We start from the raw sequence: 19,363 nt of genomic DNA on the forward strand, positions 1-19,363 counted from the left end.
CCCCAGCTCCAAGGCACTTACGAGACTTCCGGTTGGCCCGGGAGCGCTTCCTCTCCCGAGGCACCACTCGCTGACTGGGCACCTGGGTGGCCGACTTGACGATGCGATCCATGATCTCATCGGCTGCATCATCCGTGACGTTAGGGGACTCATCGGTTCCCATAGTCCACGAACTAGCGGATCCTGAAGAATGAAACAACCAGAGGGTGCCACGTACTCAGAGAGAAGGAAGACACTAGAGAAAATGCCAACTCTACTCTTCCAGTGTCAGCAATGGGTCACAGCCAGATCTGGGGGTAGTCGCCCGTCCCCCACTGCAGGGACACTACTGTGACCTGTGGCGGCTACTCCCACTCACACATCCGTGGAGCACTGACCTAATACTACCCTGTGACACTGCAACCGGAGGCCTCCACAGGCCCCGTGAGGGTGGGAGGGCAGACATCACACCACAGAACACATCAGGTACTCAGTGATGTACGCCCAGTAATGTCTGGAGATCCGTGTTAACTCAGCTTTCATCCATGGCTGTATGTGCCTAGTGACTGTCAACTAACCCTAACCTCTCTTCTAGTTAAATAGAAATCAGTAGGCTTTGTAACAGTTCATCTTTGGATTACTTAACTTAAAAAAAAAAAAAAATTAGGGACACCTGGGTGGCTCAGTGCTTTAGCATCTGCCTTCAGCTCAGGGCCTGATCCTGGGGTCTTGGGATTGAGTCCCATGTACTGGGTTCCCCAGAAGGATCCTGCTTTACTCCCTCTGCCTATGTCTTTGCCTCTCTCTGTGTGTCTCTCATGAATAAATAAAAATAAAATCTTAAAAACATTTTTTAAAGGTTTATTTTTACAGAGAGAGAGAGAGAGAGAGAGTGCACACTAGCAAACACATAGTATGAGTAGGGACAAAGGGAGAAGGAGAGAGAATCTCAAACAGACTCCTCGCTGAGTGCAGAGCCCAACACAAGGCTAGATCTCACGACCCTGAGACCATGACCTGAGCCAAAATCAAGAATCAACTGCTTAACCAATTGAGCCACCCAGGTGCCCCTGGATTACTTAACCTTTAAAAATCATGACAAGATTATCTTCTTCAACTAGCAAGGGGGAACTGACATAAATTTTTCTCTGGTCCTTGACCAGAAAAACACATTTTAAGTAACTTAACTATATATTAAGATAGACCATGTCTAAGTCTGGCATAAAAGCATCTGCCTATAGATAAGAAGAAAGCATCACATAAATGTGAGCTCCCAAGTCATGTTCAACAGTGAGAAATGAATGCTATTCTAACAGATCAAGAACTATGCTTTTGCGATAGATCAACTTTCTGGTGAAACCTCTTCTGTAAGATGGGAAATATGCTTCTGGTAAGAAGATAAATGTGCAGTATGCTCAAATTTGAGAATTTCCTCCATATACACCACCCTTTATAATAAACATACAATTTCAGAAGCCTGTAGGTGGGTGTTCTCAGACTCTATGTCTATGGAACACAGGTATTTGGAGTATAAGGTCCAGATGAAGCTGAAGAACAGTCCGCTTTCCTCAAACCACAGGCAAAAAAAAGTTAGTAAATACTTATCTGAAGTTCTTGAGTTCCATTCCCAAACTTATTTGGAAATACTTCTGACATTTGGATATTGATTGCAATAGGAATAGTTGATCACAGTTCAGTAGATTGTGATTTTTGTGACATACGTTCATGGTCGAAATTTTACAGTAAAGACATAATACGCTATAATTTAGTCCTAACTTCTGCCAATAAAATGCATATTGCTGAATTGCATACATAAATAATTCACACTTTGCAAAAGGAGTAGCAGGATTCCTGGGACACCACATGCCCACCGAGACCTGTGGCTATAGGTCAATATGTTTTCCAATGACAAAGTTTTTTTGTTGTTGTTGATGTCATTTTAAACATTTGTTGTACGACTGGGAGCACAGCTATAGCACTGGCATTTACAAAAATCATACGTTGTACTTTATCTGCTTATCCCCAAAGGTACTTGATTTCATCAGACTAGATTTTTCAGCATCCTAGAAGCCTTTTAAAAATAGGCTTCTCGGGGATCCCTGGGTGGCTCAGCGGTTTAGCGCCTGCCTTTGGCCTAGGGCACGATCCTGGAGTCCCGGGATTGAGTCCCGCAACGGGCTCCCAGCATGGAGCCTGCTTCTCCCTCCTCCTGTGTCTCTGCCCCTCTCTCTCTCTCTCTGTCTATCATAAATAAATAAACAAACAAATAAATATTTTTAAAAAATGGTTATAAAAATTTTTTAAAAAATAGGCTTCTCTCAGAAAAGAATTTTTGAAATGGTTGAATTTTTCTGCATTCCCAGGATGGTCCAGGTGGTCTAATTGGTGGCAAGAGGTCTTACACTAGCACCATTCTCACCCTGGGACCCTTTGGAGCTTCTGAACAATGGTCTTCCTCAAATCAGACAGAGCAATCAACAGCGCAATTGTGTTTTGCCCAGCAATTTCCCGTTTTCCCTTTTACCTACTGATTTGTAATTGTTTCTTATTTTAAAATGCCAAAGCTACCCTTCCAAAAATGCACAAGTTTCAATCAACTGTATTTGCTCATAATACATTTTCAAAGCACTGGGCCAAAAATGAAGGCATCATCTGATCTTCCTACTAAGAATTACCTATTCTTCCCATCTTAAACATCCCTAGGGATCTGCTTTCACTGTAATGTCAGGAAATGCTTCAGAGGGACGTGTTGCCATATGTTTAGGATTGCCAGACTTGGTTTTGTGATGATATCATTCTTTTATTACCTCAGTCCCAATTCTGCTTTTTTATCCCCCCACTCCTTGGTTACTTTCTTGCCAAATAACTGTTTACGTACATTCTTTCCATATAGGAATTTTACCTATATGGAAGAACACATAGGATTTTTCCCCTGGAATCTTGTGCCCACATATAGCATCAAGGAAACTCTGCCCTATACTTTTTACAGACCCCAAGAGGCCACTGGCTCAGCACAGTTTCTAAGTGTTAGCAAGATATTTATTGTTTTTTTTTTTAAGATTTATATATTTTAGAGAGAGAGGGAGCTCATGCACATGTGAGCAGGGATGGGAAGTGAGGGCAGAGGGAGGGGGACAGAATCTCAAGCAGGCTCCTCCACTGAGTGTGGAGCATGACTTGGGGCTTGATCTTGTGACCCCAAGATCATGACTTGAGCCAAAGTCAAGAGTTGGATGCTTAACTGAGTGAGCCACCCAGGCATCCTGGAAGACATTTACATGTACTGAGAATGTAGGAATGAAGCATTATAGATTATGATAGCACCATATTACTTTATGTTGACTTCATTTTTAAAAATATGTAAATTGATAATATAGACTGGTTGAATCACAATGTTGCACACGAGCAACCAATATAATATTGTGTCAACTACATTTCAACAAAAAAATGCAAACTGCGGTTTGAAGTATACACTGTAACTTATTTTTTCCCCTTAAAAATCTAACCTAAGGAAATAGTATACAAGTGAGATGATTATATCAAAATAGAGATTATCTTTTATTTTTTATTTATTTATTTTTTTAAGAAGTTTCTTTTTTTAAATTTTTTATTTATGATAGTCACACACACAGAGAGAGAGAGAGAGAGAGAGGCAGAGACACAGGCAGAGGGAGAAGCAGGCTCCATGCACCGGGAGCCCGACGCGGGATTCGATCCCGGGTCTCCAGGATCACGCCCTGGGCCAAAGGCAGGCGCCAAACCACTGCGCCACCCAGGGATCCCGAGATTATCTTTTAATGTAATAAAAGTTGTCCTCTGTTTCTACAAGAATTTCCGTGGATACAAACTTATAGGTCTAAAACTTTTCTTCCTGGCAGTTTGAAGATGTCATTTCACTTTCTTCTGACTTCCATAGCTTCAGATAACAGTGAGCCCTCATTCTGATAGTTGTACCTTAGAAGGTAATTTATCTTTTCCATCTGGCTTTTAAAAAGATTTTATCTTCATCATTGGTTTTCAGCAGTCTGCCTATATTTTACAGGCAAAGTTTTCTTTTTATTCTCCTTAGATTTGCTAAGTTTCTTCAATATGTGGGTTGATATTAATCATCAGCATTGGGAGATTCTCAGCCATTAGCTCTTCAGTTATTGCTTCTTATCCTTCTCCTTCTGCTGCTCTGATTACACATAGGTGAGACCTTACATTTTGTTCTGTACATTTTTTCCTCACTATGCTTCACTTTGTACATTTTCTAATGACTTGTCTTGGAATTCACTAATCCTTTCTCTTGCTGAGATGAGTCTGCTGTTAAACTCATCCACTGATTTCCTTATTTTGGTTATTCCTTTTGCAGTTCTCAAATGTCTCTTTGATTCCTTTTAAAAATATGTTCCAATTTGCTGTTGAAATGATCCCCCCTTTAATCAATTTGTCTCTATTTTCCTTTATGTTCTTTAACTTTGTAGTGGTTAAACCTTGGCTACATATTTAAATATATGGACCACCTGTGGATCTGCTGCTACTGCCTCCTTTTCCTCTCTGGGCACATTTTCATATTCTTTGTTTTTTAAAGATTCTATTTAATTATTCATAAGAGACACAGAGAGAGTGAGAGGCAGAGACATAGGCAGAGGGAGAAGCTCCATGGGGTGAGCCTGATGCAGGATCCCAGGATCCCAGGATCACAACCTGCGCTGAAGGCAGACGCTCAACCCCTGAGCCACCCAGGTGCCCACATTTTCATATTCTTGTCTTGGCTAGTAATTTGGACTATGCACTGCACTTTGTGTACAGAAGGATGCAGAGACTGGGGTCAGTGTCATTTCCCAACCTTCACTCTTTTCTGTTGAGCAGACATGGTGAAGTACTGAATGGGGTTGGGACCAGACTGTAGTTTTCATGAAGAATCCATCCACCTCTGTTTTTAAATATCTGTATGTATTTGTTGAAAGTGATTACTTACTCTAGCTTGTCTTTGTTTCCTCAGACCTTTACGGAGATTTCCTCCAGCCTTTCTGGCCCAACCTCCCCCTCTCCATGCTGCCCCAGCACTTAGTAAATGTCTCCTAGAGAAGACATTTGGAGTCTTGGAGTTTGGAGACCCTCTACTTCCAATCCCTTATACCAGCTCATGTTGCTATTAGACGTTCTAATGGCTTCTCTCTCCTATTAGAGTCTCTCTGTCCGTGGTGGGTTCCAACTCTCACCCTATGCCCAAACTCGGCAAAGTGTCCTGGAGAGGCATGCTCAGCTTGTCTACAACTCTCATTTGTCTAGTCCTTTTTCCCTTCACAGTTCACTGATAGCTTTTAAAAGAAAGCTCTTGCCATTAAAAAAAAATTCTAGTTGCTTAAGTGGAAGTGGTGGCCTGCCACTCTCTACTCTGTGCCATCTGGAAGGATAAGTTCCTGAATGTGCAGAGAAACTGAATAGCCTTCCTTTCTAATCCCTTTCTCTTTAAAAATTAGCACAGTCTGTCATTCCATTGGACGAACTAGGCTCCATCTCCATCCAGATGGCTTCCATCAGGCTACCCTTGCATCCACCCAGGTACAGGGGCTCAAGACTCCTGATGGCTGTGGTCAACTCTGTGCTGGCCTTCATCTTCTTGGTGGCCATGGTTTTGCCAGGACACAAAGCCTTTGAGAGCTGCTGGGCCCAGAGACTCTAGACTCATCCATGGAAGGTCTTAGGCCTTTTTAAATGCCACAGGTACAGGTGATTTCCTTTCACACACACCACAACACTGCAAAGCTGTTTTGTTTATTCTTATCTATTTTTTATGCTTCATCTAGAATAATAGTCTCTACTGTTAAGCATTTAATGATACTATTTTCTTCACTGTCTAACCTTCCTTAATTTTTTCTCTCCTCTTATACTCTTTCTGGCTTACACATTTCTTCTCTGTATCACTACTTGGCTTTTCTAAGAAATGGAGGCCTTTCATAGATAGTCTTTTCTACAAGGACACCTCTTCTTCCTTGCAAAAAATCAGGAGCACCTGGGTGGCTCAGTTGATTGAGCATTTGACTCTTAACTTCAGCTCAGGTCACGATCCCAGGGTCGTGAGATAGGGTCCTGCCCCAGGCTTCACACTCAGTGGGGAATCTGCTTGAGATTCCCTCTCCTTCTCCCTTTGTCACTTTTCACCACCCCCACCACCCCCATACGTGTTCTCTCTCTAAAGTAAAGGAAGAAGTCTTAAAAAAAAAAAAAGTCAAATTATCAGAATGTACCACATAGGGTGCTCAGGGCTGTGGTTCTTCACCACTGTGTCTCTCTGCTGTTGGTCACCAAAAGGCTGCCCTTTCATTGCTAAAGCAGAATATTCATGCATTTTCTTCTAACTCCACAACCAAAACTACCTAGAAGTCAGGGGGTTTGGAAAAACCAAATCCAAGAGAACCCAGTCTTTGATTATTTGATATAATAATAATATTTGCAAGTTTTTGGGATAGTTTGAGAATCAAGGTTGTAGTAGATTATATGACTTTGCTACCATGTCTCAGGATAACACTGGGGTGAAGGTGGAGGAAGGCTGCCCTTCTTTTGGCATCTTCTTAGCTGCCTATCAAAGTAAAAATCCTGCTAAAAGTCCAACACTAAGAAGCAGAGAAAGGAACTAGAGTGATATCGAACTCACATAAAATAAGAAAAATTTTGTCATATCATAAAAAGTCTGAGGTGCAGCTCGACCACGGAATCCCACATAAACCTTAGGGACTGGAAGCCCTTTCAAGACTCCTCCGTAGATGGCAGTTTGTGGTCCTCAGGTTGACAAGAACTTCCACAGTGCCTACTGTGTGACCCATTTTCTTATAAAGAACACTTGAAACTACATTTATTTTTTCTTTTATGTTGAAGTTATTATTACTATCATTCTTTTTTTTATATTCAACAGAATTGACAATAGCAACATTCCAAAAGCATTGTAAGTCCACAAAGACAGAAGTCACTGAAGGGCCTCCTTGGGGTTTCTCGAGCTTGCAACCCTAGATTCCAGCTGCCTTTCTGTCATCCTGTGAGTCTGAATGTTCTCCAGAGCTTGGGAGGATGCCTGACAGGCACTGCACATACTCACTGCTTTACTGAGTTTCCGTGTTAGGTAAGCTAACCTGCAACCCAGTCTACCTGGCCTGTTCTATTTTTTCACCCAGTATACTTACGACTAGAACCCCTGTCACCTGCCAGAGCATCTCCGTTTGGAGATAACAAATCATATACCTTCTTCTGGCTGTGCACATAGTATGGACTAAGAAAACACCAAGAGGGGAAAGCCTGTCCTCCAGGAGTTCATTTTCTTTAGTGATAAAGTCTGTAATCTTGAGGCAGCCTGAATTGGCGGCTCAGGAGTCCATGGAAGGAAGGAATGGCCCTAGGAGATGAGGAGGTGGATTTTGGAGGTGAATGGGGGCTGGAAAGGCAGAGGAAAAGTGGACAGCAGAGGGCGCTCAGGAAGACACTGGGTTCCCAGAAGGGAGGTGCCCGCAATGTGGGGGTAAGTGAGTGCCAAGTGTGGGAGACAGGCTGGGACTAGACCACAGGGGGACCCAAGCAACAGCATGAATAGCATGAGCCTTGTGTTGTGGGCAGTAAGGAAACTGAGGAGGGGTTCATGTGCTGTCCAGCTGGAGCGGGGAACACCACTGAACACACTCAGATGAATAATACACTTTAATTCTCAATTCAATAAACTACCCCTTCCAAGTTATGAAACAAAGCTAGAAATTCTTATCTGTCTTTACCACCTGTAGTTTTCATTTCTTCATTGCCTCTAAAGATTAAAAAAGGCAAAAAGGAGCAATTCTTGAATCCAGCAAACTTCTACACAGAACCAGCTAGTGAAAACCTGAGGTCTCTGCCACAACCACTCCAACTGTGGCAGCACCGCATTCAGGCACCATGGATGACACCCAAATGGATACGCCTGGCTGGTTCTGATGAAAACCCCATTTATCAAATAGGTGGCTGGCTAAATTGGGACCAGGGTGTGGTTTGCTGACAGCCTGCTCTAACCCCTAAGTATTCATTCAGAATCATAACTCCTCTTGTGTGAGCTAAGTTACACCTGTGGGAGTGCTGTTTGGTTTGGAGATGAACTACTGCAGGGGGTCACAAAGATGTGAGTGATGGAAAGTGCCAATGGCAATACTGGTGGTCCTGGGCAGCTGGGGTCCCTTAGCAGATACTCCCTGGACACAGTAATCTGTACCCCTGTGATGGGGACCAGACTCCCCCCATGGGTGGGCAACTGGCCAGGGGGGCCAGGAGTTACCTCGGCTTGCTCGGCTGCGTGTGCGGACACCCAGTACCGGGGTGGCATCTTCCACAGCGGGTGACGAGGTCTTCAGCACGGCCTTCATGTTCTCGTGCTCCGTGGCGTCCTCAGCATAGGTCAGGCCCTGCGGCTGGCTCAGAGGTGCTGGAGAGCTGCTGGAGAACTTGCCAGACTGCAGACCAAAGTAGGGGTATGGGCATGAGGTGACTCCCCCAAAACAACTCAAGCTTATAAAACGTCTAGGGGAGGAAAACCTCTTTCTTGTTTATGCACATTCTGCAGACACAATCTCTATGGCAGTCACTAAGATTGTCAAATGAACCAATGACAAACATCCACGTATACAGGAAGTTCTCTTATCAGAAAGAAAGCCCCGGTGGCAAAAGGCCCACACCCATCCCTCTGCTGTCATGGCTCTCCTGGCTCACTGCAGATTCCCCTCAGGGGGTGCCTGCTGGGGGCAACGGACCTCCACCCTGGGAAGAACTCAGAACTGCAATCTGTTTCTAACACCAGAGCCCTGATATGAGAATTAAAATATGCTCAGTTAATCAAATGTCTTGAGATGGGTTTTTTTTAATTTAGCACCAGAGAGAAGTTAAAATTTTCTTATAGATCACTTGTGATGTTAACATTTACAAAGAATCATACTATGGTAAACACTGGCCAGAATCTTTCCAGACCTAGTCCCATCTCACTTTACAGAGAAGGAAACTAAAGCTCTCCAAGATTCAATGATTTGTCAAAGGCCCCAAGGGAATCAACTGCAAGGCCTAGACCAGAAAATGACATGGAAATTCATGCTGAAACAGAGTTTGGCAACACTCATTGCTTCTGGCTGTGTCAGAAATATGGTTGCCCCAACACGCATTACATGTACATGATCATATTCTCTCACCGGAGCTGAGCAAAGAATCAGGGCATGTATATTTTAAAAGAGATATTCTAGAATACTGGGCCATACATATGTACACAAGGCCAAACAGCTGGATGAGAAGGGGAAAGTCAGTTAATGTTTGCAAAGAGCAGTTCCACAGGTTCCTGGCTTCCCCTTTTCATCGATTGTCTCAGCCATGGCAACAGAGCCCAGGTCACATCTGCTTGTACCATCTGCACTGCTCCCTCATGTTCCAGGGCCAATGGCCCTGATTTCATTTCTGGTTCTCCCATCTGCACCAGGGCCAGGAGGAGGAGCCCCTGCCATCCCACCCCTGGACACACAAATCCCAGTGAATCCAATGGATGCCAGCTGAGAAAATGGGCACAAGTCAAAGGCTGCCTATGAGTGATGACCATTTCTGTGACCACTGTCCCACTTCCTCTTTGGTTTTAGGGCTCTTTCCATGGTTATCCTAGAAGCCAGTTCTCATATTTGAGTTGCCAAAAGGCTCAGCCAGGGGGCTGGAGGGAGAACTCCCTGTCCACTTCTCCAATATTAGGAGAATATCTCCAATATTAGATCAGCTGAACTTGCCATTCCTGACAGTGCCTGGGACTCAGGGACTGCTTGGAAAATGCAGTTAACCCTTTGATTACTGGCATACCCATCATAATGAGAACCTGTGTGAGGAGGTTAGTGATCACACGGAAAGCAACCAGAAAATGACCATGCATGGTTTAGAACACTGGATGGTGCTGATGCCTCATGCTGCTTATGTTAGGTTAGACTCTACAGCACACTTGGGAAGGTCAAGTGTGGCATTCCTCATGTTTATAAACAGTCCTACCTCCACTTCATCCTCTTCATCAGTCTACCCGAGAGGACAGGACAGGATGGAAAAGACAGAAGGGATTCTTAGAAGGTACAGAAGTTAGCAAAGATGAGATCTTAATGTCCTACCAAATTCCAAATAAAGGAATTAGCCACCACCACCAGGGTCTGCCCTCCTGAGGTGGGAGCTGCCAGATTCTGACTGCGTAGCCCTACTGCCTGTGTCCAGACATTCCCTCTCTGAGCTCCAAGGCCAGTTCTGACCAAAGTCAGGAGGAATTTGTGGGGCTCCAGACCAATCTCCTGAGGCTGCCCAAGGGCATATAGCCAGCGTACCTGGTGTTCGGTCTGCTATAGACCTAACTCCCAGCTCTGTGCCCTGCTACTCGGTGTGGAACCCACCATACCCTGCTGCTCATCAGGGCCTCTGCACGTGGACCAGCCTCTATCTGCCTTGTGCTACCTGTCAGCCACTATCTCCCTCTCATCTCGAGTGCTTGGGCCCTCCCTGCCCAGGCTGCCAGGTGTGGGCCTCCATGAATCCTTCCACATACAGGCCATACAGAACCAGTGCAACCAATGCCCAAGCAGAATGGGTCATATGACTCCTCAGAAACACGAAATTAAGTTCTTTTAAAAATCTTACCTGCCCCTCATGGAGGCTTTCTGAACTGACATGCCAAGCTTTTAATTATCACCTGATAAACTTCTTTAAGTAACTTTAAAATAAATAACCCTTTTCTAAAAAATAAATTGAGAGTGAAGGTCATGTCCATCTCTTGATTTTAGGTTAAACACACCCTCAGTGTAACCTGAGTTTCCACTGAGGTTATGAGGCCAGGCCTCAAATCAGACAGAAAGTTTTTAAGACCCGACTAAACTTTCAGGAGTTAAAATGACAAAATGCCTCTGGTTCATCATATTCCACATCACTCCCAGGCAAAAGGCACTCCACCCAGAGAGGACAGTCTTGCTCTATTTTTATATCTACCTTAGAGCTTATTTATTAACCAGGATGGTTGGCATTTTCTCAGCCATCAGCACATGGGCAAGGTGCTACATATGCAAAATCTCTAGCCTTCTTGACATCCCCCCAAAAAACAAGCATTCCCTTTTTATAGAAGAGAAAGCTGAGCTTAAATGCCTGCAAAACCGAAGGAAACATTTAAAATATTCAGGATGAAAAAAAAATTAAAAAATAAAATAAAATAAAATATTCAGGATGCCAGAAAGGGAGCTCTCACACCTTCATACTGCCGTCTACTGCAGCCATCAACAGGAAGTGGCCTGCCTTCCTACCCAAGTGGGATGAAGATTTTCTCCTCGCTTGCAACAGCCCAGCCAATGAGAAACCACTGCCACACTGAACTCTCACTTTTTTCCAAGGGAATTTAATCAGAAGTAGCCCCTCCCAATTTCCTCTTTTCTCAATAAAATAACTTTCCTCCCCTTTGTTCTCTGGACTTGTCTATGGTTTTGTCATAGCCTGCATGTCTCAAATTGCAACTTCCCCGCCATTCCTGAATAAACTCATTTTGCTACTAAAATAGCTGACTGGTTCATTTTCAAGGTCAAGAGAGCTCCCCACAAGCCCCTGATGTGGAGGTCCTGGGGCTGATAGCCTGAGTTCTTGCAGTCAATCTTGAGTATGAAGACAGTAGACAGGGCCAAGGATGTCTTATGCCGTCTTGTCTATGTCACCATTTTGGGTCTACCACTAGTTTGGGGCACAAGGATGAGAAATCACTTAGTTTCTCACTGATTCTTACCTGGGAGGGCACCTGGATTTTGAGAAAGGAAGCCTTTTGTATTTCAGAAACAGAGAATGAAGAGGAGGGACAGGCACATAAGGGCAGATACAGGGCTGACGTGAAATGATCAGTCTTCAGATTTTGCCCAGATTTCACTGTCTTAAACAATAATTTTTTTTCTAAAACCATCTCTGTTCAATTACTACCACTTCCATCTTCATCTTACCCAGCATCTATATTAAAAATGATTCGCTACACAATTTTCTCTAAAAATCATTTCCAGTTCTAATGTTCAGGGGCTCCATCTATTGCCGAGTTTTGTTTTTAGTGGTTTAGGTTGTGTATGTGTTGTTTTCTAACCAGATCATGAGGACATCCTTGGGGGTATAAGCTTGTCTTTTTCCGCAGTCATATGTTGTTGGTGCCCAGTGCAGGGCTGAGCATGCAAGGGGAACAGAATTGCGAATTGGGAGAAGCAGCTCTACACTTTGTCTTAAATGACAATATCCTCATCTTCCAGCAGATGGCAGTCTCTCTACGTGAATGATGCCACTCTGACCACTAAAAAAAGAGACTGTTGAGGATGAACCGTGAGGTCTGTCCTTGTCTACATTTGAATGGGAATTTAAATATTTTTGAATTAAACTCTAGCAACATTTACCCCTGTTTATAAATAGGCAAGCCGAATGTTTTCAGAGAAGGGCAGAATTTGAAAATTAGTGGGATCTGTAAAAAAAATCTCAAGAATTTGGCAAGAAATCTTCATGTTTTCATAACTATAAGCATATTGGGCCTGTATTTTTCACCCACCAGTGTCTCACTTCCACCAAAATGAGTAAGCCCCTTTTAAAGCTTTAAAAAATAACACCTTGGAATGAAAAGTGGGCCACAGTTTGCCCAAATGGATTCAGCTTGCTTCCTGTTGCTATACTCATCCTATGGAGCCCAGACTTCAGGAGAGGAGAAGGAAGACTCTCAGCTGGTGGCACTGGCATTCAGAACTGCCAGCAGGGCTGTACAAAGGGCCCCTCTGCAGATAAGTGATCTGAGCACTCCCTTAGGCTTGAGAAAATTCTAAGGGAACAAGGAGTCTGGGTGAGGGGATGGTAAGAAGATTAGTCCCTAGTTTTCCTCAGAACTACCTCAATATAACAAAATTTCTAAGATAATGGATCCATCTTCTTATTCCTCAGAATGTAGATGCTAATCATGTGCCCTCTGTTTCTCCTATAACATGCACACCCATCTGGGGGCAGAAGGCAGAACTAATTTTAATCCTCCCCAAAGAAATCTGCCTGACTTGAGTTCAGTTGAGGCTTGCAACCCCCAGGATGATGGTGCTTTCTATCATTTGGTCCTTCTCCCATCCCATTTTCTGTATTACTGAGAGGCAATGGTGCTTCTCGGATCTATATACAGATGGGTTGATTTGCATAAAGGCCCACCAGAAAGAGGCACCTACATGGTATGTCTTTGTCTCTGGCATCTTCACACATCCCTCCCCGCTCCTCTTACAGAGCATTTGGCACCTGAATGCCCACAGCACCCGTGGCCTGCAGGGAGAGAGGAGCCCAGGAAGAAGGGGAGTGTACCAGCAAGCAGGGCAACTCCCCACAATGGGCCGTAGGGAACTCCTGTTGGATTCACTATTCTATGGATCTCTTCCCACCTAAAGATTCTCTGACTCAAGGGACTGCCAAGAGCTCCCTCAAATCATGTCTTTGAGCAACCACACCAATTATTTCTCTATTCAGATGTCTCGAATCGGTGGTCCACATGTCAACTGACTGGTTATGCAGCATCATTATGACCATTAAAATCATGAATCAATTCCCACATCAGTATATTTGTGTTCCTAGAGTAAATGGCATTCTCTTTTGTATTTTTTCTTTTCTTCCACTTCTACCCACATCTCAGAGGTTGAAAAAGGACTCAAGCCTTTAATGACACCATATTACCTACAATACCCTAACATGGGTTAAAGTTCCTCCACTAGCCACACATCCTTAATTTACATGTATTTGTCCCACACATGTTATACAGCAGATTTTCACTGTAATAGTAGAGGAACTGTTTAAGAGCAGTTTTTGGACTTTGGGTGATATGATGTAGAAATGTAGGTTCATCAACTAGGTACCACTCTAGTGGGTGATGTTGATAATAGGGAAAGCTGTGCATGTGTTGGGGCAAGGAGTATCTCTGTAGAAATCTTTGTACCTTCCTCTTAATTCTGCTCTGGACCTAAAACTGTTCTTAAAAAAAAGTTTTTTAATGTGAAAAAAAGAGCATTTTTTAAAAGATGGATTTTTTTTCACAGTCCAAAAAAAAAAAAAAAAAAAAAAAAAAAGGACAGCCCCTAAACTGCAGGGGTTGATCTGCTTTTACAATAAATGATACAGAGAGACTTATTTCATGGGACTTACGTCAGTGATCATCTTCCCTCTGGTCTTATTTCTCTCTCTGTGGTTGGCCCGTTTCTGTTTCTGCTGCAAAACCCTTTCCCTGGTGGTGCGATACTCCAGTGCAAATTCACTAATGATCCTGCAGAACTTGTTTATGTTCACTTCCCGAATTGCATAAGGTGGGTGACCCATAAAGAGCAAAAAGGAATGGAACCTGCAATGAAAAACACAATAGTGGTGTTGACTTCAGTTCTAAGGAACAAAAGACAACTGTCTAAAAACTTTCAGTACGAAATCAATCAGGCAGGCATTGTTCTTCATTTCTGGGGCTCTGGGGTTGAAGAGTCTTCTTGAGTGAAAAATGCAGCCAGAAGTCAAGTTCAACTCACTTTCTCGCTGATGGAGGATGTCTAGGTGGTAGGATTTTAGGAGATCAGTTACTGTTTTCTTTTTGCTTATCAATGTTTTAATGCTTCTTTTAAATGTATGTGCAAAACTTTTGTAAGAAAAAGGATAAAAAAAAGAAAAAAGGATAAATCACTGTTTTAAAGAAAATACTGCACAAGTTTCTAGATTATGTAAGAACTGAATAAGGAATAAAGAAATATAGCTTAGCAATTCCTTGAGACAGTGCTTTAAGGACAGGAATAGCTGTGTACTGATGGTCTGTAAAAATGCTGATAAAATTTTCTGTGAGTAAATATTCTGAAATATTTTCTCATGATATTACAATCTTTTTTTTTGAGAGAGAGAGAGAGAGAGAGAGAGAGAATGAACAAATGAGTGGAGGTAGTGGGAAGGGGCAGAAGGAGAGGGAGAGAATCCTAAGCAGGCTCCATGCTTGGTGCCGAGCCCAATGCAGGGCTCAATCTCATGACCTGAGCTGAAATCAAGAGTTGGATGCTTAACCCACTGAGCCACCCAGGCGTCCCACCATATGATTTTAATTTTATTAGGAAACACCATACAAGCAGCACAAAATAAATTTCAGGTATTTAAATTATAAATTAAAAATTATTATATCTTATTGAATTAAAAACATCCTGTAAAGGAAATTAAATAAGCAAACATGTACACCAATTTTAGATATCAGGAAATGAGAAAGAAGATCCTAGGAGACAGGGATATTCTTATGCAGACCAAACAGTCTTATATAAATGATACCACTATTTCTGGACAACTACTTTTGTTTTTGATCATTCTATTTTGTACAGTTTGAATAGGGGTTTTGTTTTGTTTTTAACAACACAAAAGGGAAATCAGCTTATTCTTTATGTGAAGAATAATAAAGTGAAACATACAACTTGTAATTAAAGACGCTGAAAAACAAATGCTGTTTAAAGCCAGAAAATTTAGCCACAACTATAAAGCCCTTAGAGGAACAAAGACTATAAGTTTCCATGACTTTGGATTAGCCAATGATTTCTTTCTTACATGCGACATCAAAACCATTAGCAACCAAAGGAAAAAACAGATAAACTCGACTTTATCAAAATTAAACACTTGGACCTTTCAAAGAACCACCATCAAAAGTGAAAAAACCACCCAAAGAATGAGAGAGAATATTTGCAAATCCTATGTACCCAGAATATATAAAGAGATTTGTACCCAGAATATATAAAGAAATCTTACAACCTAACATTGAAATAACAAAGAAATTATGGACAAAGCATTTGAACAGACATTTCTCCAAAAAAAGATACACAAATAACCAATAAGTGCATAAAAAGTTGCTTAACTTAGTCATTAGGGGAGTGCAAATCAAAACCACAAGGAGACATCACTCTACACTCACTAAGATGGCTATTGTCAGGACCCCAGATAATAACGAGTGTTGGTGAGGATGGGGAGAAATTGGAGCCCTTATACAGTAGCAGGTAGGAACATCACATGGTTTAGCTGTTATGGAAAAGTCTGGCAGTTCCTAAAAAGTTAAACATAAAGTTACCATATGACTGAGCAATTTTGCTCCTATGCACATACCCAAAAGAAATGAAGATATGTGTATGTCTACACAAAACCTCTACAGGAATGTTCATAGCAGCAGTACTCATAATAGCCAAAAAGTAAAAATGACCCAAATGCCCAACAAATGAACAGGTAAACAAAATGTGGTCCATCCATACAAGGTACTGCACAACTGGCCCATTTCCTCTCTCATCTCCATTGAACCCAGCCACAGCGGACTCCTCAAGACTCCTTGAAGAAGCCTCAGGCCCCAAGGTGGAATGTGGGGGACCCCAACGGGACAGAGGGATGGCTGAGAGCCTGCAGGGGCTGTGAGGAGGGGCAGGGAGGCCATTCCACTGGTAGGACCACGGGATCTGAAAGGTGTCCAGTCTGAGCCACTCCCTCTATCTCGTGAGAGTGTACACAACTCAGCCTGACGGGTCTGCGAGGCCTGGGACTAGGCTGCCGTTGGGGCAGCATGAAAGGAAAGAGGAAATATGCAGAGGAAAACTTAGCCATGCAATGGTTCTGAAAGCTGTTTTACCTAAAGAGGATTGTCAAAGTTCTTTTATCTGCCTCTTTATCAAGAGGAGACCCACTGGGATAACTAAGGGAGGGCCGGACAGGAAGGGGAGGGGCAGGCGCCTGCTTCTTCAGCTCCATGACTGAGGGAGCAGGGAAGGAGGGCAGGTGGCCAGATGTGAGTTCTCATCTCTGTCTGAGGAAGCCCTGGAGTGGAGAGAGGTCCGTTGAGAGGCTCGGCGGGGCTGCTGAGGGCAAGAGGTATTTCTGTCCCACCAGGGGGCTCCTGTGCAAGACAGAAGGTTCCAGGCCAATCCACAACACCTCTGGCAGAGTGCAAAGAGCAGCCTGATAAGGTGAGGAAGAGGTGGGTCTGGCCAGATGCATCGGCCCTCCCAGGCTCCTGGGTGGTATACAGTGGACCAGAGGGAACCCAGAGGGCATGAGCAGAGAACCTGCAGTGTCTGAGGGAATGCCCGGGGGGCAGAGGCGAGACCTGACCACTTGTCCTGTCAGCTGCCAATCACAGCAGGAGGTGCCAGCAAAGGATGGGCTGAAGTGTCCTGGCCTGTGCACAGCGGAGGTTAGGGAGCTTCCAGATGGCTCCATCCGAGAACCTCCCGCCTCTTCACCATTGAGCTCTAGAAATCATTGTTCTTCCTTCCCCAAGGCCAGAGGGGTGGCAGGACTCTTGAAGACCGAACATTCAGCTGTTTACAAGACTGACTAGGTCAGCAGACTGCCACCAGCAGGCAGTGGGTCATGAGGGAGGGAGAGTGTCATGAGCCTAGACCCGCAGTTCTGCTACCCGAAGGTTTGCATTCACCCCCAGGGGACACAGGACCTTCCCACCTTGGGAACCTCAGCGCCACGTCTGTGTAACAACTGCTTCTTTTAAAAAGTGCCCGATTAAATGAATTACTAATTACACAGATAAAAATATAACTCTTATACTTGCAGGTGAGGAAAAGAGAGGAAGGCCTCGCTACTTCCAACTTTCTGATCTGAAGACTTCTATCAAGGCTGATCTGCGCGCCCAGAAGGATTCTACTCATACCCACCTCAACTAGGGTTTTGCTCCTTTCTGGGTCTTAGTGTCCCAGTGTGCAAAGGGAACATGTTAGTTCTTAGCCATTACAGCCTATGCTCCTGGGAAATGTTGGTAGGTGGGGAGGCAAAGAGGAAGAAGCACAGCCACTGGGGCTCTGAGGCCCCCACGGCCACTTCAACATGATACTCTGACTTTAATCAGTTCTTCATATGGCATTCCTGTGAACAACGTCATTGGAAGCCAGGGTTCTATGGTTTAGGAGCTTTGGCTTGGCCATTCCCTGGACCCACCCTTTAGCCCTGGCCCTTTTACCACCCACGATAACTATGGTGGATTCCTAGCTCATGCAGGTCATCCCCAGCAGGATGGCCTCCAGTGAGTAGACAGGGATCTAGATCATGCAAGAGCAACCATTATTTGGTGACCAGCTTACCAGGAAGAGTAGGACAATCACAGCAAACATGATATGCATTTTACACACACACACACACACACACACACACACACACACACACGCACAGCACAGCCTATAGCTTAAGGAATAATTGTATCACCAAAACGAGTTTTTACCTGTCCACGATAAAATGACTAATGTGCTCAGGCATAAAAATTTTGTGAGACTTTCAGAAAACTGCTCCAGTTTCATGATATTCCAAATGGAAACTATTTGTTTGAGTCATTTTAAGTTGGAAACTGCCTGTATCATACAAAGCACGGAGGGCCACCGCAGCTCACATTCCCTGCCTCTACTTTTCAAACATGTTAAAAGCATAATGTACTTTGGGTTCACTAAGAAACCTGACTAGATCTCTGATAAGATCCTCCTCCCTGGAAGGCAATGTGAGGTCAAGGTGGAGTGCAGGGAGCAGGCTTTACAACTAAATTCCAGAAGTACTGAGTGATTGACAGTCATCCACTTGGAGGGAAGATTCTGCTCCCCATTCTAGTCTTATCTAACATTTAAAGACTTCCACCACCTTCTTCACCCTACAACAGTCTGGATCTAGACCCAGGAGGGATACAATTACCAAAGCAGCAAAGGGCAAGGCCTCACATGCACACAAGACTAGGTTATTAAAGTTCTGGGTGGGTTCAAGGAGGGTGAAGGAAGCAAAGAAAAAAGAGGGTGAAAGGAGGAAGAGAGGGAGGGGAAGAGAGAGAAAAAAGGAATAAACAAATATGAAATGTACAGGGATAAATGCAAATAGTGCCCAACTGCTTAAAAAAAATAATCAAGGTGCACCTGGGTGACTCAGTGTTTGAGTGTTTGAGCATCTGCCTTCAGCTCAGGTTGTGATCGTGGGGTCCTGAGATTGAGTCCCGAATCAGGCTCCTTTCAGGGAGCCTGCTTCTCTCTCTGCCTATGCCTCTGCCTCTCTGTGTGTCTCTCATGAATAAATAAATAAAATCTTTAAAAAAAAAATAACCAAGTGCCTGGACATAGGCCTGGGAGTGTACATGAGGGCAGATCTCTGGGAAAGGCCGCAGTTTAGATGGCCCCCAGGGGAGGGCTCCCTTAACAGAACCGACATGAGGCCTGTTTCAGAAGTTCTGTCTCCAGAGCACCTGCTCTGGGTATACCACTGCCTGTGGGTCCGTAGACTTGCACACTTACTCAGTGAGGTCCAGGACAGAGCATCCAGACCCTGAAGGGCAGGGTGAGGAGCCTACAACCATACTCTGTGATATCACAAAGAAGAGGGGGGTGGTGCATGGTCA

General features: G+C 43.8%; 1 protein-coding gene across 18 annotated transcripts in view; it reads right to left on the reverse strand.

Moving 5' to 3' along the window:
- Positions 1–19,363, reverse strand: part of FHOD3 (formin homology 2 domain containing 3) — a 464,819-nt gene that overhangs the window by 10,776 nt on the left and 434,680 nt on the right. For 14 of the 18 annotated variants that reach the window (XM_025429108.3, XM_025429100.3, XM_035718891.2 and 11 more), the window contains 4 exons: positions 14,143–14,335; positions 9,985–10,008; positions 8,255–8,429; positions 22–183 (listed from right to left, as the gene is read on the reverse strand). In XM_025429108.3, coding sequence (XP_025284893.1) covers positions 22–183; positions 8,255–8,429; positions 9,985–10,008; positions 14,143–14,335 — 554 coding nt within the window. The remainder of the gene's footprint in view (positions 1–21; positions 184–8,254; positions 8,430–9,984; positions 10,009–14,142; positions 14,336–19,363) is intronic. The other 4 variants (XM_025429109.3, XM_025429102.3, XM_025429110.3 and 1 more) reach the window with 1 other exon arrangement.

Source organism: Canis lupus, chromosome 7 (genome assembly GCF_003254725.2).
Source record: "Canis lupus dingo isolate Sandy chromosome 7, ASM325472v2, whole genome shotgun sequence".
Classification (NCBI taxonomy): domain Eukaryota; kingdom Metazoa; phylum Chordata; class Mammalia; order Carnivora; family Canidae; genus Canis; species Canis lupus.